We start from the raw sequence: 27914 nt of genomic DNA, 5'->3' as shown, positions 1-27914 counted from the left end.
TTCCTTAAAATTCAGAAGTTATTAAAGGAATGACGAAGATTGATTCTCATTTTCCATATCTTGAAAAGCTTCTCTAATTTTTGAAAGAATAATGCAAAAACTAATTAAATGTTGTAGAAGACGAACTGTAGAGAATTCGCAGAAAGAAGAATATAGAACAATTCTCCCTCTTATTAATTGACTTCTATTTCTTATAGAAATTCATTTTTTAGAATTATTCTCTCAGCATAATACCGCTATAATTATCTTTTTAATTGTTCTAGATAAAATAAACAACTTAAAAAATAACCATCCTTAATTACATAAATAACTAATTAATTTCTCCTTCGTGAGTCTTGATAAATTCAACTAGGCTTGTGATTTAGTTAGTACACGTGTCTTTATTTCAAACTTTTTAACGGCACAGTACAATTAAAATCTATTTATATATTTTTGGCTCATATTTTTTTTGACTATTATTATATGAAATTAGACAAATAAACTAAAATTTGATAAAAAAAACACATATTCCTATATATTACATATATAAAGTATATCAATAATCACTAAAATGCGTTAATTAATATTAACTTATCCTTAATGAATCCCTCATTGTTTGAAAGAAAAAAAATCGTAAATAACAAATTGAGGATCGAGCAAACTTGGTAAAGAAGGCTGTCTACTTTGTACTTGATTCCACGCGCCAAAAATGAAGAAAGAAGACAGTCCAAAAGGAACATTGCGGAGAAGCTTTGCATTTTGACAAAGAAGACGCGTTAATCATAGAATCACATCCAAATCTCTACTTATTTAATTGAGCGCCAAAATCACCTTTCTATCTGTCTCTGTTTTTTTTTTTGTACGTTTATCTCTTCTTCTTTTTTTTTCTCCCACAAAAATCACACTAATACTACTTCGGGTTCTTGTACTCATATACTTGTCGTTTCTTTACACAATATATAAATCGCTTAGAACTTATCGAGATATCGCTGCTTCCATTTTTTTTTTCTCTCCTGAACCTCTCTAGTAAGGTTCTTGAACTCTAATTATTTTTTTGTATTCCTTTTCTTTATTAATATATCTATTGAAATTTGTGTTTCTGGTTGTGATTTTCACAGTATATGTAATTGTTTTGGGATAATCTTGATTTATTTGATTGTATTGCCTTGGATTTTCAAGTTGCCTTATTTTGAACTGGTTAGACATGAACTGCATTATTCGTTATCTGCTTTCTTGAATGAATTTAATAATTGTTTTTATTTACTAAATTAATCTTGCATTTTGGATATCTTGTTTGACTTGATTTCTTTTTCTAAATTTGCTTAATTATTGAATGACTGCAATTAGGTTAAGTGGTTCAGTTGGAATGACTGGTGTTGGATTATAAGCGGCCACTTTGTTATGGATATTACATTATTTATTTTAGTTATTTAGGAAACTGGGTAACGAACCCTTATTTTCTTTTTGTTCTTCTGATGTTTTGGATAGTTATGTCGAGTTACAGTGCTTTTGGGACGATGCTTGGTGGGTGGTTTTGTTGAAAAGTAATGACTAATGATAGGAGAAAGAAACAGAGAGCAGCTTTTTTGTTCTTCCCTACTTTTTATTAGAGTTTAGGAATTATCGAATTAATTTGGGGAAACAAAATTAATTTTATCTGTAAATGAAATATCAATTTATTACCAAGGCAACTTTTTGTGTGTGTGTGTGTGTGTGTGTGTGTGTGTGTAGTCACATGGTATTCAAATTCAATTATACTGGTAAAGCCTCTAGATTTCTATGGTGTAACGCATCTCACTCATTATATGCTGTTTTATTTATTTATTTTTGTTTTCATTCCTTTGCATATTTCTGGAAATTTGGCTTTTTTATTTAGCTGTTATGCATTCGATTTCCTCTTATCAACATATTCTCAGTAAATGGGCTGAGCATGTCTTGCAGCAGTGTTATAAAGCTGCCACTGCATCTAGCAAAAATGTGATTTTACCTTTTAACAATGTTTCACTGATTCCATAGATTTTAACTTAAGTCTTGAATTGCATATTAAACCCTTTCCTTTTTATACTTCTTTTTGCAGTTTCAAAATACTTTTAAATGGAAGCATTTCCTTTGGACAAAAAATATGATGATATTGAGACAAAGGCATTGAAAGGTTTGTCTGAGCCCTTGAGCTCATTTTCTCTTCAAGATGTAACTTCTGCTTATCACAAGGCAGACAGGAATGTAGATTTGGCTGGTGAACCCCTGTATGACATGCAGGGAAGTGCCTCAACCTCTTTATCATCTGCACCCAATGGAGAGGCAAGGGGTGTAGAATTTCTGAGACCATCATATGGCAATATTTCTGAGCAATCACATCCTGCAAATGGGAAGTTCAGAGCTCCCAAGCAAAAATGGCGTCCTGTCTCAGGAGGCACTGTTTCAAGCATTCTTGGCAAAGATTATATGAAGTCTGTGCCAGCAGGCAATGGTACTTGTATGGGTACCAAACCAATGAAATTGGATGCGAAGGTGTTGCCAATGTCTGAATTATGGGGAGAGGAACCTGAAATGAATTCATCAAGGAATGCACACATGCAAAAAGACGTTGAAGACTTTCTCTTCAAAATGCTAGGAGATGGCTTTCAATTGGATAGAGATGTGATTCATCGAGTTCTTGGTAATCTTACTTTATGTTTTTCTTTTGTCTCATGTTTTATGGAAGACTGGTGGTGGGGCTAGGCATGGGATGGGGAGGTTGATTTCTATTTTCATCAAAGTCTGGTTTTGCATTATATCATGTTGCTGCAAGTAAATGGACTATTTAGTTAGACTGCTGATCAGGTTTTACATTGAATATGCAGATCAATGCGGATATGACATGCAGAAGGTACGTGTACTTATTGCCATACATTCTTTTTGTAATTTTATCTACTGATGAATGCCCCTTCTTTCCAAATCAAAGATACAAATTTCCTAACAGTCACTACTGTTTAAATTAATCCTGCTTGTGTACCCCATAGACTTTTGGCTCACATTTTTTTCTGTCATAAGATTAGGAATGAATGCTTATCGTTGAATGCACCCTTTTTATGTAAGTGTTTGTATCTTCTACTCTTTGTCAAATAAAAATCCTCCATAGCTATTTCTTTTGGTACTCTAAGTGGCTGGCTGTATGGCAATAAGTACAGGTACAGGTTCCTTTCATCTCTTGAGTCACCTGTTAATTTACGAACCCAGGATATGGTTATACATAATTTAGGAAAGTTGATTCATTGACAAAATCTTTTAAACAAATTCCCATTTGAAGTAGCGACTTTTTTAAGTTTTACTTTGTAATTTATGGCAATATGGCAATGATTGAACATTTTGAACAAAAGTCGGTGCTTGTTAAAGTCTAATGCATGTAATGAAGTACTTCGTAAAGATGTATCAACTTCCACTATTACGTTTTAAATTTCTTATTTGTATTACTAAGAGCTTATAATTGTTTTCTTTGTCCTCTTTGGACCATTCAGAGCATGGAAAGATTGCTTGATTTTTCAGCAATCACTTTGGATGAAGGGAACAAATGTCCTGGTGAATCCACTGAAAAGGTTAGCATACACTTTTTCCAATTGCGAGAACCACTGTCAATAAGTGCTTAAGGTTCTTCTGTTTTCAATTTTTATTTACACATATTATAAAATTTATTCAGTTAAAGTACAAAGTTGTCAGCATGCAAATTTGTTTATTGCCTTCTTCCATGGTTAACTTCTAATTGGTTGTTTGTTTTTCTTCCTATATTAGGCAATATTAATGCATCTTTTTCTTACTAAATGCTCTTTTTTTTACAGATTGTAGGTGTGCATTCAAATTCTAAAGAATCTTCATGCGAAAAAAGAAGTCTGCCAATGAGCTCCCTTATGGGGTATGCTGCTTATAAATGTCTAGCAAGTTAGTCATATCTGTAAAGACGAAGAGGATTAGATTATCATTATGATTCCTTTGGGATCATTGTACACTTGTTCTCTTATTTTATGTTTAGCTTGTTTTCATTCAGTTATGCAAATGGGACTTCAAATATAAATGAGGGAGGATTGCTGAAAGAAGAGGAGAGAAATGAAGTCCAAAAGGAAGTGTTGGTTGCATTGTTTAATGCTCCTGAAAGAGCTGAGGAGCTATCTAGAAGAAAAGCAAGGGCGGGAACGAGGTCTAGGGCATTCGGAGAGCTCGTGGTTGAACCTCCAACAGACTTTATCTTAGAACCAAATTCTCATCCAATTGGTTCAAAGCTAGACAATGACAACAGTATGTAGTTTCCCATGTTTTGAGAAGCATCAATGACCATGTATGGTTGTTTAGGGACTTTCTGTTTTCGTTTGCCATTTTTCATATCATATGATCAGTTTGTCAACTTTTATTGGCTTGCTGTCCTTTTATCCTTAGTAGTTTATTGTCAATTGCAGATGTAGATGAGGAGGAAGAGGATAGTTATCAGCTGCTTCGCAGAGCTGTAAAGGAATATCGGGTCACAATGAAAGAATATTATAAAGCTGTAGGTAGCTTGTTCCATTATGTTCTCCTTAATCATCCTTTTTATGTAAACAAGGCCTTCTACATCTTTATTTTTGTTTATTTTCATTCCTAATAAATCTTTATCAAAATGGATAAACTGTTCTCTACATTTGAGGCCTGCTGCTCCTTGCTTCCTCACACTCATTTATGTCTCATCTTCAACATTTTGTTTATGTTGATTGCTTTTTCATCTAGACATGATCAATGAAATATTAATATTTGTTCCTTGTCAGGCTGTCAATGCATTTGCTAATGGAGATTATGATCGAGCAAACAAACTGATGGATAAGGTAAGTGTTGGGGTCAATATCGATATAGCTGAGTAAAATAAATTAGACCAACTACACAAGTAATAAAAAAAATAGAAACGGCAAAAGAAAAACAATCACACAACACAAGAGATTTACATGGAAAACCCTTCAGTGTAAAGGGAAAAACCACGGGCCAAATTCCGATCAATCCACTATCAAGAAAACTCCGAGTACAATCACCAATCAAAAATACCCAAATCAACTCTCTAGCCAAAACCCTATAATTCTCTATGATTATTGATAAAAACTAGAGAATTAACTCTTCAAAGTATAGTTGAATCTATACCTAATACTCCTTGATAATAGTTTAACACAATAATTGATTCATGGAAAATTCTAGTATACTTTTCCCACAATTTTGTGCTCCTCTCTTTCTATTTTTCCACTCTCTCTCATGCGGCTAATTCCTCTTATGTTTGTCGGGCAATCCCCAGGAAAAACGAGAGCATGAATTGGTTAAAAACAAATTGACAACTCTTCACGTGACTTCTTTATTGTCCACGTGCTTGGTTTAATGAATTTGGACAAAGTAATAAATTGAACTTTTCCAATTCATTAACCATCTTGGACTGGACTTATGTCATAAGCCCAACAGTAAGGTTTCCAGTCCATGGGAAGAATGTCTGCTTCTCATCAAATCAAGTAGAAGACAACCCTGCAATAGCCCTGCAAAAATTATGCTTATCTCGAGTCACCGCCTTAGTCAACATGTCAGCTGGATTCTTCTCGGTCTGAATTTTCTTCAACAAAAAATTCATTCTTATTCATAGCATCACGAATCCAATGATACCTCACATCAATGTGTTTAGTACGACAATAAAATGTGGCATTCTTACTCAAATCAAGTGCACTCTGACTGTCACAATGAACCACATAACAATCCTGTTTCAAACCCAACTCAAGAAGAAATCTCTTCAACCAGAGTAGTTCCTTGCCAGCTTCTGTAGCTGCAATATACTCTGCCTCTATTGTAGACAAGGCAACACATTTCTGTAGTTTTGATTGCCATGAGACAGCTCTCCCTGCAAAAGTAAACACATACCCAGAAGTAGATTTCCTACTATCTAGATCACCTGCCATATCTGCATTTGTATATCCCTCTAGAATTGGTTTTGAACCACCAAAACATAAACACAATTCGAGCTACCTCTCAAATATCGGAAGATCCACTTCACCGCCTCCCAATGCTCTTTTCCTGGATTCACAAGAAACCTGCTAACAACACCAACTGCATGTGCTATATTCGGTCTGGTGCAAACCATCGCATACATCAAACTCCCCATTGCAGATGAGTAAGGAATAGTTGCCATCTTCTTCTTCTCTTCTTCACTAGAAGAACAATGCTTCTTGCTAAGCTTAAAATGATTAGCCAAAGGAGTACCAACCGGCTTTATATCTCTCATGTTAAATCTGTCTAGAACCCACTTAACATAGCTCTGTTGTGACAGCCATATCTTCTTGGCTTTCTGTTCACGAACAATCTGCATACCCAGAATCTATTTTGCTTGGCCTAGATCCTTCATATCAAAAGCACTAAACAACTCCTTCTTCAAGCTATTAATCACCTTAGCATCTTGTCCAACTATCAACATATTATCTACATATAGCAAAAGGATAACAAACTCACCACCTGGTAGTTTTCTGAAACACACACAATGATCTGCCTCTGTCCTGGTGTACTCATGACTCATTATGAAAGAGTCAAATTTCTTGTACCACTGCCTAGGAGCTTGCTTCAAGCCATACAAACTCTTCTTCAATCTGCAAACCATGTGTTCCTTTCCCTTCAATCTGCTCCCCCTCTTCAGCAAGAGTAGCCCACTCTGAACTGGGATATCTAGTAGATGGAATCTGTCCTCTAGGAGATCTCCTGGTCTCTGCAACCTGAGGTGGAGGGATTCGCGCCCTTTGTTTAACACCCTCTGCATTTCCACCAACATCATCAATCTGAACTGGCTCGTTCTCCATCCCATGTTCATCAATCATCTCTCCTCTTGTGGCATCATTAGTTGAAGGAGAAACTAGTGAAGGATTACTTACAGTAATAGTGCTCGACTCCTTAGCTGAATCTGACTTCAGCATCTCATGCTCATGAAACACCACATCTCTTGGTCTAACAGTCTTCTCCTTTGCTGGATCCCATAGTTTATATCCAAACTCTGAATCTCCATATCCGACAAAAATACATGGAGTGGCCATATCATCAAGTTTCTGTCTCTGCTCCTTAGGTACATGAACAAAGGCTTTGCAACCAAACACCTTCAAGTGAGAGTAATTAACATCTTTCCTACTCCAAACTCTCTCAGGAATATCATACTCTAAAGGAGCTGATGGAGATCGATTCAGCAAATAACAGGCAGTAAGAACAACTTCACCCCATAATGACTTAGGCAGATTAGCCATTCTAAGCAAACAAATAACCTTCTCCACAATGGTTTTGTTCATCCTCTCAGCTACTCCATTGTGTTGTGGGGTGCCAGGAACCGTCTTCTCATGTTTAATGCCATGATCTGTATAGTAGGATTCAAACTCCTTTGATGTGTATTCTCCACCGTTATCACTAAGAAGACACTTCAAAGAGCCACCTTTCTTTCTTTCCACCATGATATGGAACTTCTTGAAGCATTCAAACACCCGGTCTTTTGTTTTCAAAACAAACACCCACACCTTACGTAAAGTATCATCAATAAAAGTAACAAAATATCTATTACCACCATTACTCTGAACCTCTAAGGGACCACATACATCAGTATACACTAAATCAAGCACATTCTCTTTTCTCTTAGAAGTACTACTAAAAGAAACTCTATGTTGCTTCCCTAACAAACAAATATCACAAGGGTTTAAGCTGATACCTTTGGCAAAGGGAATGAGAGACTTCTTTGCCAATATCTGCAACCCTTTATCACCAATATGAGCCAGTCTTCTATGCCACATGTCAAGCGAAGCATCTTCTTCAGCTGCATTCAGCTCACCATCCAGCAATCTCATTTGAGTTCTCATAAGCATGTTAAAAGGCTTACCTCTAGCAACAACCATAGAACCCTTAGTCAGCCTCCATCTCAAACCACCAAAGTGACTGTGATTGCCATCATCCTCATCCAATGAATAAGTAGATAGCAAATTCAATCGCAAACCAGGAACATGTCGGACATTTCTCAATGTCAATGTAGACCCCAAATCAGTCTGCACAACTACATCACCGACTCCTACTATGTCGTTATAACTGGTATTCCCCATCTTCACTCTTCCAATTTTTCCTGAACTGTATGTAGAAAAAATATCTCTTCTGGGAGTTGCATGAACACATGCTCTTGAATCAACAACCCACTCAATATGGGGCTTTGAAACAACATTACACTCCTCTTCGAAAGTAAGACCAACCAGTTCGTTTTCTTCAAAAACAATAGCAGTTGTGCTCTCATCATCTGACTTCTTCTCATCCTTTTGTTCCTGCTTGAAGGCTTTGCAGTTTCTCTTGATATGCCCTTCCTTACCACAGTGATAACAATTGAATTTCCCACCTTTCGACTTGCCTCTGGATTTACCATGCTTCTTAGGTCCTCTGCTCTTACTTCTGCCCCTGTTCTCTGTGACAAGAGCCTGTGAGTTGTCTAAACCCGAATCTTTCCGCCTAACTTCTTCGTTATGCATATTGTCCTTAACCATCTGTAAAGTGACAAGGTCATTTGGAGCAGAATTACTAAGAGACACCACCAATGTTTCCCAACTGTCTGGCAAAGAGCTCAAGAGAAATAGAGCTTGCAATTCATCATCCAGTACTATCTTCATGCTGCCTAGCTGATTAACCAAATCCTGGTACTCACTCAAATGAGCTGCTACAGATTGCCCATCTTTGAACTTCAAATTTACCAACCTCCTAATCGTAGAGGCTTTATTCTGAGCATTCTTCCTCTCATACATTATTTCCAATTTCTTCCACAGCACCTGTGTATCGACTTCACTGTTGATATGAGGGTAGATACTGAATTCCACCCATTGCTGAATATTACCAACTGCTTTCCTGTGTAGTTTCTCCCATTCATCTTCAGTTTTATCTGAAGGAGCCTTAGCACCTAATTTAATAGGATCAAATAAATTTTTACAGTACAAATAATCCGTTATCATCGACTTCCATATTGAATAATTTGTAGCTAAAAGTTTTATCATTGAACCAGCGGAAGAATCCATCTCAATTTACCTAACTATAGCAGAACCAAAAGCTCTGATACCACTTGTTGGGGTCAATATTTAATCAAACCAACCACACAAGCAGTAAGAAAAATAGAAACGACAAAAGAAAAACAATCACACAACACAAAAGATTTACGTGGAAAACCCTTCAGTGTAAAGGGAAAAACCACAGGCCAAATCCGATCAATCCACTATCAAGAAAACTCCGAGTACAATCACCAATCAAAAATACCCAAATCAACTCTCTAGCCAAACCCTATAATTCTCTATGATTATAGATAAAACTAGAGAATTAACTCTTCAAAGTATAATTGAATCTATACCCAATACTCCTTGATAATAGTCTAACACAATAATTGATTTATAGAAAATTCTAGTATACTTCTCCCACAATTTTGTGCTCTTCTCTCTCTATTTTTCCACTCTCTCTCACGTGGCTAATTCCTCTTATGTTTGTCGGGCAATCCCCAAGAAAAACGAGAGCATGAATTGGTTAAGAACAAATTGACAACTCTTCACGTGACTTCCTTATGGTCCACGTGCTTGGTTTAATGAGTTTGGACAAAGTAATGAATTGAACTTTTCCAATTCATTAACCATCTTGGACTGGACTTATATCATAAGCCCAACAGTAAGGTTTCTGGGTGTCATCAGAAAGGAGTATGAAGCATTGATGATAATGTGTTCTTTTTCTTCCACTGGCAATGTGATAGGCACTCAAACTATGAATGAGGTATACTTTTATCAGTTGGTAAAATGGCCAAACCTTTAAGTGAAAACCAAAATGTGGCTGCTAGCTGGCAAAGCTGTCAAGATGCTAAGTAGCAAAATATAAAGGTTCAAATTAAGCAAGGATACTCAGACAGGATACCACTTATATCATTGTCAAGTTTGAAAGCAATTTAGTTGTAATGCCTTTGCTGTTGCAGGGGCATTTCTTTCATGAAAAGGCTCGAAAGGCAGATGAAGAGTCCAGTCAGAAGATTTTTGAAACCAAGTTAGTCATTTCCATTTCTAGTGTTTGTGTCTAATAAGACTGCTCTTTGTTTGTTTTCTTTCCTTTATACTTTATTTCTTTGTTCCTTCCCTTGATGCCTTTTTTTTTTTTTTCATTCGTCTTTCTTACCTCTTCATTTTCAGAAATGTAGATACCCGAGACGAATTAACGCTTGACCTGCATGACCATGGTGCTAAGGAGGCGATGCGCCTTTTGAAGTGTCATCTTTCTTCACTTTCCGGAATTGCATGTATGTAAACATTATCTTGTTCTTTTAATTTGCTTTTGATTCGTGTAAAAATAACATGAAATGATCCTAGTTACTTTTTGCACCAGCAATTAAGTACCTGAAGGTCATCATTGAGACAGATGAGGAAGATACCTCAAAAGGTGCCCGTAGAAGAGTGGTAAGATGTTTTGCTATGTAGACATATTCAGCATTAATTCCTTTTGATTCAAAAAGCGTTACTGCAGTGGAAACTCTATTGTTTGCATTTGAATTTTGCTTAGGTTATGAAACTCTTAGAGAAGGAATCCATTAAGTGGAGCGAAGGAGGAAATGCTGGATCGATATTAGTTCGTTTAGACAATATCAACCAAAAAGGTTTGAGTTTTGCTAAAAGGGGTTTCTGAAAAGTTACATATATTCTTTTTATTCTTTCAACAAATTTACTGGTTATTCAAGATTGATTGGCAAGAAAAGGGAAAGGATGCAATGCATGCAACAGAAGTTATTTTTCTGTTGTGTTGGTGCCTTTTAAAAGTCGGCAATTCAATTCGTGTCAGAAACTTGGTACATTTTTTGAGCTTCTTTCTTGTATCTCTTGAAACTCGCACAGACTGGACCTACAGGGTGATGGTGCATTATTTCGCTTGAATTTGAATTTTTGGATTTTGGTTGTGGGAAGTAGGCCTTCATAAATATTATCTGGAATTTTATTATGAAGAAGAAGAAGCTATAAGCAAAACAATAAAGTTTTAATGGATGACAATATCAATGTCTTGGACTTTCTTTTTTCTTTTTAAGCATCAAACAATTACACCACTGTTTGGATAGAAGTTTTCTTCTGCAGATTTTATAAAGTTTTAGAACTGCCAACTCTTATTTGGTAAGAAAGTACTATTCAGAAAATAAGATTATTTTTTTAAGGTCTTTAAATCTTTTAAAATTCTTCAAATCTCAACAAATTCCCTAAGACGGTGGACCGAGGAGATTATATTTTGAAAAAGAATTTCTTTATATATATGAAAAATGAACTAGAAAATTTTATTTTTATGACCTAAAGCTTGGAAAAAAAATTATTATTTTTGGATCTACATTAGAGTATTCTTTTAATATTTTATTAATATTTTTTTTAATGAGCTTATGATAATATTATTTTTATCTTTATCCCTTTCGAAATTTTATCATTATAAAAATTTAAATAACTGCCATAAATGTATAACTATTATTTTTTTTAGTGCATTTAAATAATTTTTTTAATTTAATTTTATATATTTATAGTATATTTTTATTAAAACACATTAACCACTGTAAAAAAATATATAATATCATTCAATTTATAAATATCCAATATAAAGATAGTTGGTTTCACATACAAGTTAAATGATATTCTTTTGGTATTTTTTATATGTTTTTTAAATATTTTTTAAACAAATAAAAGGTCGTATAAACAATAGCTTTTAGAAAATAAATTGTATATTTTTTTTAAAAGGGCTAAAAATATAATTTTTTAAAAACCATATTCCATGAAATTTCTTTTTAAAAAAAGATTTCTATTTACAATACATTATTTCCAAACAAAATAAAATTAAAAGTTATACTTTACTTTCTAAAGCATTTCCTCTATTTACTTTAAAAAACTTACCTTATCTTTTTCTCCTTTTTTTTTTTTTAACATAATTAAGGCACTTATTAAGAACTAAATTTAAAGCACCAGTCATAAAATATATCAAGATTTAATGTCTTAAAAAATTGCTAATTATTGTTGTAAGTTTCTCCTCTTAAAACACACACCCACACATACACACACATATATATATTTGGTTTATAAAAATCACTCAAAGATTCACAAATAGAAATCACTCATTTTGTTTTAAGAAATAAAAGTATCGTAAAAATCAAATTAATTAATTACAAATTATCAAACAATTGAAATAATAATTTATTATTTATATAAATATAAAGTTCCTATATATTTATTATATATAATATTTATAAATTAAATATTATTTTTAATTATAATAAAATATTATTACTAATATCAATAATAAAAGAATTTGATTCCATTCCATCCTCAATTAAATAACATATAAAATATAATAATTATTATCATATGTTTGTCCGTTTTCATTCCCGCCTTGAACCAAACATTTCCTCTTCAAATGGACGGAGAGATATAAAAGGAAAAGCTCGGTGATAACTTGATATTATTTCCTGACGACTATGATGAGGCCCTAGTTCCTGTGATCCAGCCCACCTACTAAAACGGACTGTTGTGTATCCTCACTGTCTCAAGACTCAAGAGGTCCATGATTCCTCAACAAAAAGTATTCATTTTCTTCTAGGTTTTGTTGCTAAAAAGAGGAATCGGGATTTTAACTTCTGCTGGTGAAAAGAGAGTATAATTTGGGCCTAGTGTTCACCAATACGAAGAATTATGGGTGGTTCAGTGAAGGAGGTGCACTCTAAGACGGAGCTTGATGACGTGCGCAGCAGTGGCGTACCAGTTATTGTTCACTTCTGGGCATCATGGTGCGACGCTTCCAAGCACATGGACCAAGTCTTTTCTCACCTGTCCACCGATTTCCCTAACGCTCACTTCCTCAGGGTTCTCTCTCTCTCGACTAAATTACTTATTTTTGTATATGTTAGCTTAACATAAATGTTCTATTGTTATCGAATTGGTGATTGGGGATTGGCAATTTGTAGGTTGAGGCAGAAGAGCAACCGGAAATATCGGAAGAGTTTTCTGTTTCTGCTGTCCCTTTCTTTGTTTTCTTCAAGGTATGTTTTATTAGAATGGCGGCATCTATTATGTTGTTTGTTACTACTTACAAGTTTATGTGCTCTTTATTATTAATAGCAAGAAAGGAAAAATTTGAGTTTACTGCAACTCTGTGGAGTCTTTAAGCAATGTTTAAGTCAACAATTTGGTGATAGTTGTTATTTGACAGATTAGATGAGAGACTTATCAAAAGAGAAATAGTATGACGCAGATGTTGTGGAAACTGGTGATTATTAGCCTATGACTTATATGATTATGGTAATTGTAGCGAAAGGCATGGGCTTGCTTGATTGTTGACAACAGGTCAAACCTAGTTGGCCAGAGAATTATTTGAACTCTCTACCTGAGCTGATTGATGGGACTAGAGAGTCAGCTTGTATTTATAATTTATGTGAGAAATTTTCTCCTTTGGGGGCTTTTAGGGTATTTTAGTCTATATGCATTGAATGAGAAACCACTGTATGCATGAATTCTGAAAGTAGGAATTGCAGAACTTAAAAAGAGGGGTTTTTGCTCTTTCAGAGTGGAAAGGCTTGATGCGAAATATGCTAAACATGTACACATGATAAGGAGGGTTTTCTTCTACCTGCATTAAAATTGGAATTGTGATCCCGATAGCTTCATGAGGGTAAACGAAAGCTTTAAGTTGGTCTAACAGGCTTTAAATTTTGGAAGCTGACTCAGTTTGCTCAGTTTGTGCCTAATAAATCAATTATGCACCACATGCAGTTGTCTACTCATTTTAAGGAAGAAGGATTGAGGCCATTGGAGTTGGATAGGTTCATTATTGTATCTCTGTGCCATCTAAGTTGATTATGGCTACATATATACCATAAAGAAGACACCAAAAATACCTTCTCACCTTTGTTGTGTACAATTGAAGCTAGGAGTGTCGATGAGTTACTTCCTCCAGAAAGTTTACTATTTTCATGTATTCCAAATAGCAAGCCACCAAAATCTATATTCCACATTCCTACATGTGTATTTTCATGGAGTTTGCATGCATTTGCTATACCTTTTTTTTTTCTCGCTCATGTTTTGGTGCCGTTTATTACTTTTCAGTAGCAATTAACAATTCTATGTTGTACTAAGCATCGTTACTTGTGTTATTCTCTCAATGCACTATCAAGCAATGTTTTAAAACGGGACTAGACAAGCTGGTTCAACTTGTTGAATTAGGAGCCAATGGCCAGTGCTGCGCAGTTAGCTCTAAAAACAAGAAATCCAGTCATATCCTGGTTTGATCAGTTTGACCAGCTAGTTGAACTGGCCAGTTAGACCGGCTTTTATTATAAAAGTTCAAAAAAAAAAAAGAAGAATTGAAGGTTTTGTTAGACCAGTTGAACTGGTGACTGGACACTTGACTGGTCCAGTCGCCGGTTTGGTTTTTTTACACACTGCTCTCAAGGTGCAATTAGCTAAAAGGATGGTACAAATTGCATTAAGGTGTTTTGTTGCTAGAAGAATAATAGAGCAGATCATCTATCTGCCTAATTGATGGTTAAATTGAGTCCACTAACAGCTGCAGTGGTAGCCACCATTGCAGTTTGCAACACAGCAGCAAAAGTTTACCTATCACAAGCATTTCTAGTACTATTACCTGTATTTTTGTGGCTGTTTTCTGTTTCTCACAGGTAGAAATGAGTTGAGGATTTAACTTTGATGTACAATGGTTAACTTGTCTCTTTTTCCCTCAATACACATTCCTATTAGTGCTGACTTTCTGTGAAATTCATCATATGTGTCAGGATGGCAAGAAAGTTGACTCGTTGGAAGGTGCAGATCCATCCAGTTTGGCCAACAAAGTTGCTAAAGCTGCTGGTTCTGTCAAGTCTGGAGAGCCTGCTGCCCCTGCCAGCCTGGGAATGGCAGCTGGACCCAGTATTCTTGAAACAGTCAAAGAGTTGGCAAAAGATAATGGCCCTTCCCAAGTGTCAAACAAAGTTCAACCTGGCCTCAATGATGCATTAGAAAAACGATTGCAGCAGCTGATTAATTCTCATCCAGTGATGCTATTTATGAAAGGAAGTCCTGAAGCACCTAGGTGTGGATTTAGCCAGAAAATTGTCGATATACTGAAGGATGAAGCTGTGAAGTTTGGAAGTTTTGACATTTTATCTGATAATGAGATACGAGAGGGGTTGAAGAAGTTCTCTAACTGGCCAACTTTTCCTCAGCTCTATTGCAAAGGAGAACTCCTTGGTGGATGTGACATTGCAATTGCAATGCATGAGAGTGGTGAGCTAAAAGACGTTTTCAGAGATCATGGAGTTGATACCAATAGTTCTGAGGAGGTGAAAGTGAGTGAAGGAGGTAATGGAAAGGGTGGCATCTCAGAATCCACTGGCCTGAGTTCAACCTTAACCTCCCGGCTTGAAAGCCTAATCAATTCAAGCCCAGTTATGTTGTTCATGAAGGGAAAACCTGACGAACCCAAATGTGGTTTCAGTAGAAAGGTAGTCGATATCCTTCGTGAAGAAAAGGTGAATTTTGATAGTTTCGACATCCTTTCTGATGATGAAGTACGTCAAGGTCTTAAAGTTTATTCAAATTGGTCCAGTTACCCGCAATTATATATTAAAGGTGAACTTATTGGTGGATCGGACATTGTGCTGGAGATGCAGAAAAGTGGAGAGCTTAAAAGGGTTTTGGTTGAGAAAGGGATTTCTCCAAAAGGGACTCTGGAAGATCGTCTGAGGAGTTTGGTTGCTTCTTCACATGTGATGCTCTTCATGAAAGGTTCCCCTGATGCTCCCAGATGCGGTTTTAGTTCCAAAGTCGTTAATGCCCTGAGAGAGGAGGGTGTAAGTTTTGGGTCCTTTGATATTTTAAGCGATGAGGAAGTGAGGCAGGGACTAAAGGTCTTCTCAAACTGGCCCACATTTCCCCAGCTTTATTACAAAGGCGAACTCATAGGAGGTTGTGATATTATAATGGAGCTGAAAAACAATGGAGAGCTGAAATCTACCCTATCTGAATAGGTTGACATGCTTTTCACAAAGCCAAACGATGCCAGACAACCCTAAACTTTTACTTTCAGTCATGCCAGTGGTGTATATGGATATCATACAGGAGACTAAAGTTTGCATGTTATACTTTCTCGCTGATCATTTGATACCTTGATATGGTTTCTGGTTTTAATTGTCTACGGCTCCGCAAATTTTTTTATGATAAAGATCTACAGTTTGGTCTTCTCTTGCCTTGTGGTTGGATTGTCGACAAGCTATATTGTGAAAGCCTTTTTTTTTTTTTTAATTCTGTGGTTGCACGACAGAGGTGTATATCTTAGAATACAGAGGTAATTCTGAATCTAATTTGGTAAAATCCGTTAGGGTTAGCTGCTGTTCGAATATTTCTACCAGAATGGAGGGGTTTCTGATATTATCAGAATGTTAAAATTGTATAGGGATTCAGTTTTTGCTTCCAATGCGGCTAGAAACGATTATTTAGACAAGAGCCACTTGAAAAAATTACTCCAGAATAAAATTTGGAACAGAAACTGTTGAGCACATAGCACATCAATCACACAGGATTTCATTTCATTGAAGCAAACCAATTACAAAGTAAAATGAATAGCATGATTCCCTTAAAAATGAATTGCGTTAAGAAAACTATCCATTCAAATTTATTTGCTTCTTACTAATGCCAAGAATTTCCTTTGTTTCTTCGTCTTCATCTATTTTATCAGTTTTCATGCGATCCAAAATTTCATGAGCGTCTCTGCCACTTCTTATTTTTGCCTTGAGCAAGGCGTGATATATTTGTCTGTTTAGAGGAATAGCAACGCTTAAGGATGCGACAAAAGCTTCTACATCTTCAGGACTACCTTCATCACCAAGCCAAATCAAGATGTCCATTACCACCCGAGGGTTTGGCTTCCATCCCTTCTTCTCTACATTTAAGGAGAAGGCAGCCTTCATACATTCAAAAGCTTTGGCCTTCTCACCCTTTTCAAGATAACCTGAAGCAATCATGGCCCAACTGTTTGGGGTGGTAGCCCTTCCTTTCTCCATCAATGCTTCAAGTGATGCTTCTGCTTTCTCATGTAGTCCATTTTTAGAATACCCTACAACAACAATATTAGGTATCCGAACATCATAAAAATTGCCAGAGGACTCCCACTCTTTCAGTACTTTCTCAGCTTCTTCCAAGTCACCAAGCTTGACCAAAGATTCCAGCATGGTAACAAAATCCCTATTTATGCGTCGTTTACATACACTTTTCTGCAGATCCCATATTCTCAATACCTCGGACTTAATCCCTAAAGTTGCATAGAGTGATATCAGATGGTTATATCCAATCCCATCCTTCTTATCCAGCTTTTCTTCCGATTTTCTCAGTGCATCAACTGCCTTATCAGCAAGGCCAGCTTTTATGTAGAAATTCGCAACAACAGCATATGTATTCCAGTCCATAGCATTGCCTAGTCTGCATTCCATCTCATTCAAGACTTTCTCCATTCCCTGGATATCTGATCTGGCACCATAGGAATTAATGCATATTCGGTAGCTGAAGTTGTCAGGAGAGATCTTGTTCTCCTTCATCTCCGTTAACACATGCAGAACTTTCTCATACAGACCAAGGTTTATGTAGAGGCACATAATGTCATTGTAAGCAAGGGGCGAAGAGGCTAAACCCATTTCCTTCATTTTCTGCCAATGTGATATAGACCTATCAGTTTGACGTTGCCTAACATAACAATTTAGAAGAGCCCCATAAGTCTTATCAGTTTTATCATGATCCATCAAGTTGTTGAAATAGTTCTCAGCAGAGAGAAAGCCACGAACTTTGCCAATCAGATCCAACTGAACAGCATGTTCAGTCGAGGAAAATATGCAAATTCCCTTCTTATTCATCCACTCAGACACCTGCACCCCTGAAATATTACAAATTAGAAGGTTACATGAATCAAACATTATGTTGAGTGAAACCTGCATAAGTAGCATTTATCTTGCTTGAATTAATTCAGTGACATTGCACCCAATCATTTAAATTCAAGCTAATACATTCTCACCCTTTTTAAACTGTTCACATGATCAAGGTTTAACCCCAAAAAACATGGCTCTAAATTAATACACAAATGACAAGTTTATTAAGTGAACAGGTTTACTATTTGGGTATTTTTGTAAAACCCTAAAATCGAAAAGATGCAATCTTTTTGCTCTTCAGATACTTTCTCAACAATCAAAAAAAAAAAAAACCAAAACCAGAAAACACCAAAATAAACGAGAATATTACAAACCTCAAGTGCTTGAGTGAATCGGTTTCTCTTACGCAAGTCGCGAATAATGCGTTGAAGCTCGCCAACTCGAACCTTGTTCCCATCTTGGACCCAATTATCGAGCTCAGGCACCAAACTTGTATTGGGGTCTCCTAAAGGACTGATTTTTGAATACAAGGTTACTTTTTTAGTCCGGTTAGCATAATAATATCTGCTAATCATTGCTTTTTTATTTTGAAATAGGGTATTGGATAGTAACTTCAAGCTCATAATTTTTTCTTTTTCTGTTTTTCTCAAGTTCGAGTTCGATTATGGAGAAGAAGAAGGAGCATGATGCCAGAGATTTTGCAGTAGGGTTTAAGGTAAATGGACTTAGGAGGTGGGCTCATTGGGCTCTGTTGATAGACTTAATTAATGTTCTTTTAGACCCAGTCTACTATCAATTAGTGCATTAATCTATCTTTCAGTTTTTCTTTATTTACTATTATTGTTTTTATTATTCTTGGCTCATTTAAAGAAGTCACCAAATGGTGGAACAGGCATTGACACATCGCAGTTAATTAGTTTTCTTCAATGAGTTATTTTATTTATTGGGGGGGAATGAGTTTTAAGGGTGATTCTCAATAGTATGAGTAGCTCTGACCCATTTATTTTCTCCGGAAACTAATAGGCTCCAATAATTTACCGGTTGTTTTGAACTAAAGTAAAAGATTTCATATTGGGTATTCAAAAATCATCTTGTAATCATTTCAGTAAATGTAAGCAGTATTAGATTTATCTTTGATTTCGTAATTGAAAGGATAAAGAAAAATAGGAAAACAGAAGCGACAAGTTTGTTAAGTGTATGCAGGATGTAGCAGGTATTTGACTTATCAGAATCCCAAGTTTCCAGTCCAATGAAACCTTTGAATCAATGTTTTTTAGTAGCCGACGGTGATACGACAGATCAAGATGTCACTCACTGATTTAACAGGATGAATTCTAAATTTACGGTGGATTTTTCTTATATTTAATATTTAATAATTCAATTAAATAATATATAGTTAATTGAGTTCTTAACATTTATTTTAATTATAGATCAAGTCTATAAATAAAATATTCAGGTTACAACAAAATAAATTTTAAGTATAACTATTAAATATCAAAACAATCATTACCTCTTTTTAAATTCAAATTGTAATAGATAAATATGAAATCATTCAGTTTTTTTTTTTTATATTTAATCTTTTTTTTGATATATTCTTTAAGAATATAAATAAATTAGACAATTAATTAGAACTAGTCATTAAATCGATTATTCTTGAATTAGCCGATTTAGTTTAGTTTCAATCTAATACAATTCAATTCTATTATGAATTTTATTATTTTAAATAATTAACTTGAATTGATCATTTACTTCTAATTATATCGGTTGGGTCGGTTTAATTTGACACTTTGAATTTTATGCAAATAGTAATTTCTGAGAAAGACATGAAATGAAATCCATTGATAAGCATTATTAACACTATTTCTTTTCTTGTTTTTCTGGAATTTGTTTTCCACTCTCCCCCTTAACACAGCCTTCTAATTTTATGCTGCTGGCTTCCCATGTATTGAGTAAGACAGTCCAACAACTTAGTTTGTAGGTCTCTGAATTGTGCTATTTGCATTTGCAGTTGTAAGTTGTCTCTTCTAAGGTTATTGTTCTCCTTTAAGAGTAGTAATCGATTATTGTCTTCCACAGCATTTGGTGCATTATTGTGTTCATTAGATGCCCTTAGATATGCTGGAAATACACTGGGTTCGCATTTCTTCCTTGTGATCTCTACTAGCATGTGTCTGCTTCCTTTCTGAAATTTCTCGTGCTTGAACTCCCACAGCTTCGACGATGTTTTCTTGAACCCCTGCAATATTAATTTTGGGTATATATGTCCATGAAACGCATAAAAAAAGATACATTCAAATATACACTGGTCCTAACTGTGTTATTTATAGTCATTACCAAGTACCCACTACTGACCTAATTATTAGATACTGGCTTATATTTAAGCATCTAGAAAAGTCTCATATTTGAAGTGAAAATGCCATCTGATAACTCCAATCAAGTTTGGGCATAACTGACAAATACCATAAGATTGTAAAAGAATCCATTATTTAATTAGCATGCGTGCTTAATGCTTAATTAATATCATATATAAAGAATTATAATGAAACTCAGGAAATATAATTCTTTTTTCCCTAGGAAATGGTGTGATATAAAAGTCTAGCTAGTAGTTCACATGCAATATCCAAAGTGTGCTTATTTTGACTTGATAAAAATAAAAATCTGAGATTCTGAGTCAAATATTTAGCAATTTTTAAATCTTGACTAACGAGATCATCATCCATGTCCTAGAAATTATATAGCATTTATATAAATATACTTTGGAAACTGAATTCCCGAAGCAGTCAACTTGAAGATTACAAATATTTGATTTGAATCGGTGCAATGCAACTGATTCTAACTTCAAAATTAGCGTCTAGCTAGCTAACATCATCAATGGCATCGTCTTCAAATCAAACCATGTAAATATTTATATATGAACAAAAATTTCATCACCCAAAATCAGAACCTGATGCATAATCTGAACACAAAGAATATCCGGAATGGCTGGAAATTGCATTAGATTACAAGGGTCATCAGCATTATTAACTAGCAGAGATACTGTGCAGGATGAATTGACACAGCAATATACATAATGATCATATAAACACAGCAATAATGATTACTTACATATGTATTGAGCTGGCGAATAAAGCTAGAGAAGTTGTTGTGTTTGAAGTATCTAGGCAAGGTGAGCTCCGAGAAGTCGGCAGGAGACCAGACTATAAATCCATTTCCTTCTGCATTCCATGTAACAATTTTCTTGCCATCAACAACCCCAGTATTATTAGCTCCTAATAATAATGGTGGCGGTGATGATGATGATCCTTCGCCATTTTCTTCCAATAAATCATACGTTTTCGACAAGAAAGGAGCAGGGGCCTTAAGTTTTGGAGACTGCTGGCTTGAGGTTGATGGCGATCTCCTGCTTATGATGCTTAAATTTTTGGACATGGCTTTGGCTTTAGACCAGTTCTGGTGTCCAAAAGGTTCCTTGATGCAAAGGCTGCTTCTTATAGCACGTATTATATGTTGGAAACTGGTAGCTAGTATTTGGAAATGTGTGAACTATATTTTCTTTGTTTTGGGTTACTTTTCTAGCTTTTTGTTTGATTTTCCTTCGAGCATTACAAAGACAAATAGTATTTAAAAGATTCTTTGATCTTAGCTTAAAATATAGTCACAAAGGAGGTTTGGAAGTTTCATGATATTTTTGGGGCATTGAATATTTGACATTTTGCTTGCTGTTTTGGAAATTAAAGTGCATAATTCAAATTTTTTAATTTTCTTTTGGAAGGAAGACCACATCCACATGCATGTAGGCATTAATCTATTGTTATATTTGGGTAAGACAAGTAGTCTCTAACAAGACTGGACTGCGCAGTTGTATTTTAATATGCTTTTGTCAAATTCAGCATAATAATAATAATAATAGTTCTTTGTTATTAATAGCAAACATGAGTAATTTAAACAATATTAGTTGTGCATATTTGAACATTGCATTTTAAATCATTTCTCAGTAATTGTTCTTATACTCCTTTTTAAGAAGTTACAAGTTTATGAACAAAATTAGCAATGCATGGAATTAACTAAAATATCATAATATTCTGTTAAAAGTCTTAATTCAATAATAAAAAAAAAAAAAAAACAGTGTATAATTTTATTAGAACCGGAGAAATAAAAGTTGATCTAAAATATCTAAAATACGGGTATGTATATATTGATATGTGTGACGTATTTACTTATATGTCATTAAATTTGGGTCCATTTATATATAAGATAATTTTATTTTTATCTTAATATTAATTGCAAATCCGTTTAAGTACCTTTGTCTTTTAACCTATTTTAAATTATTACTTTCGTTTAAAGTATGATAAACATTTTAAAATATTTATTGAATTATGAATTTTTTTCTATTATTATAATTTATTATTTATTATATGAATTTTCATTTATAAAGTTGAAGTCATAAAAGTTCTGTTTGCTATAGTCAAATTTTATATATATCAATTTTTTAAATAAAAATCGCAGTTTTACTTTTCAAATTAAAATTATAATTGAAATAATAGTATCAATTCACATGTAAAATGATGAATAATTATTAAAATTTATTATAAAAAGATTAATTTAATTCAAATTTAATATAAGATGTATAAACCTTTATATGAATTGTATTTTCTAACTGTGCCTATGCAAAATAAAAATGATATAACATTTAAATTTAATCTATAAAATTTCAAATAGAAAGTATGTGAATAAATGGCAGCATGCGTAACTCTACTAAATAGTAAAATGCCTATCATTTCCCTAAAAGGAAAATTACAAAGAAATATAGATAGTTTTATATCCAACACAATCCATTCCAACAGGCTCCTGAAAACCCCATTGGTATAATGGAAGGTTTTACTTGTTCAACAAAATAGATGTCATGATTACTGAAAAGGAAGAAGAAGAAGAGCTGCGCAAATCAAATGAAAAGGAAAGGGCCGCTAACTCTGACCCAACTTTGGAAGGATCTCGCAATGTCCAAACTTTGCCTCCTTATCCATTGTATTATTTGCAGACACAGAACTATTCACAGCTTCTTTTTTCTTCCTATTAAGTGATGGGCAACCCAATAAAAATAATTGTCTCTTATCAATATTATTGATATATTTATGTATGCATAGTAAATTCTTACTTAAATTCCGTGGATATACTGTAATATAAAAATATATATATATATATGAATAATTTACTGGTTGTTTAATATTAAATGATTGATATATATTTTATTATTAAAAATTAATAAATAATTGATTTAATTTATAAGTATGGATATATACACTAAAAATAAATAAACTTTCTTTAAATAAATTATTAGAATAGCAAGTAAAATTATTACCACCTTTTCTTTAAAAGAAAAAAGAAGGAAAAGAAAATTAGGGTTTTTTTAAAAGTAACCTTATAACTAAAACTATAATCCATTATAATTAAGTTAGTTAGGCGTTAATTAGATGAGTGTTATTGGGTATGCCAATGTAAATGTAAATAGAAAGAGTGATTTGATGAGGAAAGTAGGAGGTGGGGAGTTTGTTTTGTTGGAGATATATGGAAAGTTAACAATAAAGTATAAAATAGTCTCTAGAAAGTTAGAGACTTGGTAGAGTTGCCAGCAAACTTGATTTGACTGCTAAATTCATTCATAATACAGCATGCACATGCAGACAAGTTGCTCCAAGTAGCCACTTCTTAAAAAATTTCTTTTTTTCTTTTTTTTCTTTTCACCCCATTCATTCATTCAATTTGGATGGAAAAGGCAACCATGCTTTATTCCACAACTTATTTGCTAGCATGTTTTCTTCTTTGGCATAATAGTGTTTCTGAAGAGATCACTGAAGATTATATATATTTACAGTGATGATTAACTTGTTTAGCAGGAGAATTGTAGTGATAATATAAGATTATCAATGCAATATCCCATTCTATTCTATTTTGTTCTCTCAAGCTGTTTCGTCAATGTTGCTGTGGTGTAGTGGTTATCACGTCAGTCCTACACGCTGAAGGTCCCCAGTTCGATCCTGGGTAGCAATTTTAATTATATATTTATTTACTTTCAATTTGAGAGTACATGCTCGTTTCCAACTTTCTATCACTGCTGTTTGTCTTGACAGTGAAGAGAGTGGGAGCTTTCCTTTTAATCTCTTGTCTTAGACCTTGGTAGAAGTGATATTCATGCCCCATTACGTATATAAACTTCTGGAGAATGCCCATGTAGAAGCCTACCTTGTATCAGTACCCACTCCATCATCATTCATTACCATGTACAAATTTACTATCATCAGATTGCTGCCCCTGTGGCCTCTGGACTCTGATATAATAATAAGTTTTAAGTTGGGTTTATAGTTTTGTAGCTCCGTACTGCGTTGTTTGTGGAGAGATGATTTATCTAAAATCGGGAGATAACTCGGGCTAGGCTCTTAAATTAATGCAAAAATCATGAGCCGAAGCTGTTCCATGAATTGATGACTTCATGAACTCGGTTGGCCCAAGTTCAGTAGAAATGCATAAAAGTGACTTTGGCATGAACGCATACATACAAATACAATTATAACAAATGAAGAAAGTTGAGAGTAGCAGCTATTAGCTAGTGGAGTGTTTGCTACCGGCGTAAGAGGTCTAGAGTAAATATTTCCATGAAGACTTGAACTCTCACTCCTTTGTCGTTTTCATTGTATCCTTTTTTATTTTCATTAATAAAAGAAAACATTCAACAGATAAAATAAGAAAATAAATTATTATTCCTCAAAAGAAAAATAACTAAATTTCTTTCTCTATATCAGCATAATTCTTATCTTCAAGTTGCTGTTACAGTGTGAATGAAATGATTATTGGACAGAAAAGTCACTGGAATACAAGATTAAAGTGAGTCGCTGTAAAACTCCATCGTCAGTATGCTTTTCCAGCAAGGAAAGGAATTTAAGGTACTCGAATCAATAACATCAGGGGCAATCCGACACTCATGATTAGTATCTGGGATTAAGATTTCGCAGTTACTTACATCCACAGCTAGCCAGTTGTTTTTTTTTTTCTTAAGAATTAAAAAATTAAGGAATAGTCCTTGTGCTAAAGCATGCCACTTGAGAAGTTGCATTTGCATGTACTTTCTAGAGTACGTACCTCGCTTTATATCCTAACAAAGATACCCAAAAAAAGAAAATTCACACTGATCATCTTCCAATGCCATATCAATAATTCAAGTTCAAGACATGCTCCTCAGAGTTTTCCTGTTAGAATTTGTAGGGTGCAGTACGTTCCTGATAGGAAAATTTAGAATTACGTGGGACCGTCTGCTTAGTGCTGCAATGACATAAATTTTGCCTGTTGTTTTCCCTTGGTCATGTCATGAGCGTGGAATCAATTGATCATTTTTCTTGGAAACACTCATCAAAGTGTCTTACCTTTCGCATGCGTATGCTCCTGCCCTATCTATTCTCGATAATATATATATAATTTTCAGATCAAAAATTATAAATACACAATATGGGATTAAAAATATTGCCACAGGTACACAATTATATGTATAGCATATAGGAAGAAGGACGAAGTCAGAGGAACATTTTTTTATATTACTTATCCCTTGGAAAAGATTTCTCTCGGGACTAACTAACCTTAAACTGTCAAAATTTCACCGAAACTCTAGTAAAGAAGGAATAGAATAGGGGACGGCTTTCTCTTTCTTTATGAGCAAAGAGATATGAGTTAGGAGTGTTAGGACGTTTATAACATTGATTACACTTATTCTTTTAAGACTTCTTTACTAGGAGTTTTTCTATTAATAATGTATGATCGACTTAACAACTTTAAACTGAGTAACTTCTAAATTCTTCTTAGTCGAGAAGTTTTCACAATATTAAGAGATTAGAAAATAAACTGTAGCAAGGACAATTGAAAGTAGATTGATGCTAATTAATGTGTTTAATACTCTTTTCTGGATAAGTTTATAACTATAAGAAAAAGCGAAAATGAAGGTTAACTTTTAATAGTTGATTAACAAATACAAAAAATATCAATGAGAGTGAATTACAATTGAAACAAAAGAGTATCCATAATATTAATTTGAGTCTGTTTTTTTATATTTATAATGATCGAACCTTTTATTTATTCATTCAATGGATACAATCTGTTTATGGTAAAATTTTATATAAGTTGGATATATTTTTATCTTTAATGGATAGTCCAGCTTTCAATGTAGAATGAAACTTATAATTGTTTAGTTGGTTAAAGACTACTAATAAAAATAATAATTTATTATTCTTAATAATAAAGATAAGAGATTTCTTGGTTCATAGCAGTAAATATTGATGTTAGTAAAAGGCGGATTAGATAAAAAAAAAAACTATTATAAATATAAATCTTAAGGTGGAACTGATTTATTAATATAAGGCGTGTTTAAATCAGTACTACACTATCAATAATGAAACACACTCTTACATAATAATAATAATAAGACAATGGGAGGTGACCGTGACAGTAGACTCGTGAGTTTTAAGATAAGTCAATTTCGTGAAGAAAAGGTGTCCACTCTATTTGGCCTCCAAGGCCTAAGCAACCAATTAGCGGAAATTAAATCAGCTAATATGCTACCAATTTCGTAAAGAAAAAGGTGTTCACTTTTTGGCCTCCTAGCAAACTCTTTTTTTTCTGTGATTAACCAAATTCAACTTACAAATTTTGTTACTCTAGCCTGACTGATTTGCTTTCTAATTGACAATAATATATAATTTAAAGAAAAAACAATCTGAAATTTTAATATTCTCATTTAAACTAAATAAAAAATTATTTTTATCAAGAACGAAAAAAATTATTATTTAATCCATCAAATCGATAATGGATTAAGGAATTAGAAAAATGAATTACTTGAGTGTATTTTCAACTTCTTGGTACAGAGGGAATAGAAAAGTCACTAAGATTGGGTGGGTGAACCAAACTCAAACACATTGAGAGAAGCAAATTCGAGCACGGGCTTGCATGATTAATCCAGCAGACGGTCAGTTGTGGTGTTCCAACAGTTTGACGAAATGAATTGGTATTTGTGTAATTAAAAGTTTATAGCCTTCATTGGATAAGAATTATGACATCTGAGGCAATAAGTATTTATTAATTGGTTTTCCTTGATATTTTTAATTTGTAAAATGAAAATTTTAATCTATTCCGACATGTTATTAATTATGGAATATTAATATTATAAATGTTCTTGCATACATTACTAAAATTATTAATATCTTATTATATCTTTTTTTTTAATTTTTGAGAAACTATATTGTATTGCACCCTGATATCATTATTATTGAGAATAAGTTGTGTGATATATAAAAGCTTTTTCAAATGTCCAAAATTATCAATGACTATACAATTCGGAAAATCAGTTATTTTCTCTTGTGATTTTCTTTGTTTTGTTATAGAGCAGGCGGCGATGTGATATTTTCTTTCAAAATTCGCCTCTTTCTTCAACACTGTTATTGTCAACATTTGATCCTAATGATTGCAAGTGGTTAACTAGGGTTTTAAGAAAACAATTGTCTTTTCTAATAATATCTGGAAATTAGTCCAAAATGTTTACGAAGACTTTATTTCTATATTTGAAAAAAAAAAATGTCCATATTTGAAATTTTAGTTTTTACCTGCTACTTTTTACAGTTATGTTCCAAATAAACTAGTACAGAAGAATTTCTCTTACCTATTTTGAATGCAGGGGTTGGATGAACCAAAGACACACACCTCTATTTCTTCTTAACAATTGGGATAAGGTGAACCAATCAAAAAATCAGAAAGTGTGATTCCCAAATTTGCCCCATTGCACCAGTAGTTGAAATATTATAATATTAGGCACAGATGTTGACCAAGCAGCATTACCCATCTACAACGTAGTTTAATTTTATTTCTTATCCGGTGAGGCTCCACCGCCGCCCCAAATCCACCAATCTTCTTGAACCACCAACACCAATAAAGATTCTTATTTTTATTCTAATCTAATATAATACATATGAAGCTGCAAAAAGGTGTT

At 33.9% G+C, this 27914-nt stretch overlaps 4 protein-coding genes and 1 non-coding gene across 8 annotated transcripts; 3 read left to right on the top strand and 2 right to left on the bottom strand.

Annotated features, from left to right (window-relative positions):
• The first annotated feature begins 635 nt into the window (after window positions 1-635).
• LOC8279493 (putative nuclear RNA export factor SDE5) lies at window positions 636-11015 on the top strand. Of its 3 annotated transcripts, none has more exons than XM_048374480.1 (12): window positions 636-838; window positions 2057-2638; window positions 2823-2848; window positions 3477-3554; window positions 3795-3868; window positions 3986-4248; window positions 4407-4495; window positions 4749-4805; window positions 9950-10017; window positions 10161-10267; window positions 10354-10424; window positions 10528-11015. In XM_048374480.1, exons 2-12 carry the CDS (start codon window positions 2074-2076, stop codon window positions 10648-10650), a joined length of 1521 nt encoding a protein of 506 aa, XP_048230437.1. In that variant the 5' UTR covers window positions 636-838; window positions 2057-2073; the 3' UTR covers window positions 10651-11015. The 3 variants fall into 3 exon arrangements, with proteins under 3 accessions (XP_048230437.1, XP_015574636.1, XP_002519052.1); XM_015719150.3 differs by having other exon boundaries at window positions 636-1005; XM_002519006.4 differs by having other exon boundaries at window positions 639-1005; window positions 4001-4248.
• A 1441-nt stretch (window positions 11016-12456) lies between these two features.
• LOC8279494 (monothiol glutaredoxin-S17) lies at window positions 12457-16219 on the top strand. Its single transcript, XM_002519007.4, has 3 exons — window positions 12457-12848; window positions 12950-13024; window positions 14774-16219. Exons 1-3 carry the CDS (start codon window positions 12678-12680, stop codon window positions 16004-16006), a joined length of 1479 nt encoding a protein of 492 aa, XP_002519053.1. The 5' UTR covers window positions 12457-12677; the 3' UTR covers window positions 16007-16219.
• A 317-nt stretch (window positions 16220-16536) lies between these two features.
• On the bottom strand, window positions 16537-18845 carry LOC8279495 (pentatricopeptide repeat-containing protein At4g21705, mitochondrial). 2 transcript variants are annotated; one of them, XM_002519008.3, is made up of 2 exons: window positions 18268-18845; window positions 16537-17893 (listed from the first exon to the last, which is right to left on the bottom strand). In XM_002519008.3, exons 1-2 carry the CDS (start codon window positions 18514-18516, stop codon window positions 16637-16639), a joined length of 1506 nt encoding a protein of 501 aa, XP_002519054.2. In that variant the 5' UTR covers window positions 18517-18845; the 3' UTR covers window positions 16537-16636. The 2 variants fall into 2 exon arrangements, with proteins under 2 accessions (XP_002519054.2, XP_015574578.1); XM_015719092.2 differs by having other exon boundaries at window positions 16537-17901; window positions 18268-18409.
• Window positions 18846-19702: 857 nt separating this feature from the next.
• On the bottom strand, window positions 19703-21554 carry LOC8279496 (heat stress transcription factor B-2a). Its single transcript, XM_002519009.3, has 2 exons — window positions 20999-21554; window positions 19703-20129 (listed from the first exon to the last, which is right to left on the bottom strand). Exons 1-2 carry the CDS (start codon window positions 21320-21322, stop codon window positions 19797-19799), a joined length of 657 nt encoding a protein of 218 aa, XP_002519055.1. The 5' UTR covers window positions 21323-21554; the 3' UTR covers window positions 19703-19796.
• Window positions 21555-23868: 2314 nt separating this feature from the next.
• Window positions 23869-23941, top strand: TRNAV-UAC. Its single transcript has one exon. It is a non-coding gene; the product is annotated as a tRNA-Val (tRNA).
• Window positions 23942-27914: the final 3973 nt, after the last annotated feature.

Source organism: Ricinus communis, chromosome 5, assembly GCF_019578655.1.
Source record: "Ricinus communis isolate WT05 ecotype wild-type chromosome 5, ASM1957865v1, whole genome shotgun sequence".
Taxonomy (NCBI): Eukaryota; Viridiplantae; Streptophyta; class Magnoliopsida; order Malpighiales; family Euphorbiaceae; genus Ricinus; species Ricinus communis.
The sequence above is the reverse complement of the archived record's forward strand: the minus strand, read 5'-3'. Positions and strand labels throughout refer to the sequence as shown.

What these genes read in the sequence shown, in the direction of transcription:
- LOC8279494 (XM_002519007.4), top strand. Translation starts at nt 12,678, where the DNA reads ATGGGTGGTTCAGTGAAGGAGGTGCACTCTAAGACGGAGCTTGATGAC. An exon ending in CTAACGCTCACTTCCTCAGG is followed by an intron (nt 12,849 to 12,949) that starts GTTCTCTCTCTC and finishes GGCAATTTGTAG; the next exon opens with GTTGAGGCAGAAGAGCAACC. An exon ending in CTTTCTTTGTTTTCTTCAAG is followed by an intron (nt 13,025 to 14,773) that starts GTATGTTTTATT and finishes CATATGTGTCAG; the next exon opens with GATGGCAAGAAAGTTGACTC.
- LOC8279493 (XM_048374480.1), top strand. Translation starts at nt 2,074, where the DNA reads ATGGAAGCATTTCCTTTGGACAAAAAATATGATGATATTGAGACAAAG. An exon ending in GCGGATATGACATGCAGAAG is followed by an intron (nt 2,849 to 3,476) that starts GTACGTGTACTT and finishes TGGACCATTCAG; the next exon opens with AGCATGGAAAGATTGCTTGA. An exon ending in TGAAAGAATATTATAAAGCT is followed by an intron (nt 4,496 to 4,748) that starts GTAGGTAGCTTG and finishes GTTCCTTGTCAG; the next exon opens with GCTGTCAATGCATTTGCTAA.
- LOC8279496 (XM_002519009.3), bottom strand. Translation starts at nt 21,322, where the DNA reads ATGTCCAAAAATTTAAGCATCATAAGCAGGAGATCGCCATCAACCTCA. An exon ending in TTCGCCAGCTCAATACATAT is followed by an intron (nt 20,130 to 20,998) that starts GTAAGTAATCAT and finishes TTAATATTGCAG; the next exon opens with GGGTTCAAGAAAACATCGTC.
- LOC8279495 (XM_002519008.3), bottom strand. Translation starts at nt 18,516, where the DNA reads ATGAGCTTGAAGTTACTATCCAATACCCTATTTCAAAATAAAAAAGCA. An exon ending in GATTCACTCAAGCACTTGAG is followed by an intron (nt 17,894 to 18,267) that starts GTTTGTAATATT and finishes TCAGGGGTGCAG; the next exon opens with GTGTCTGAGTGGATGAATAA.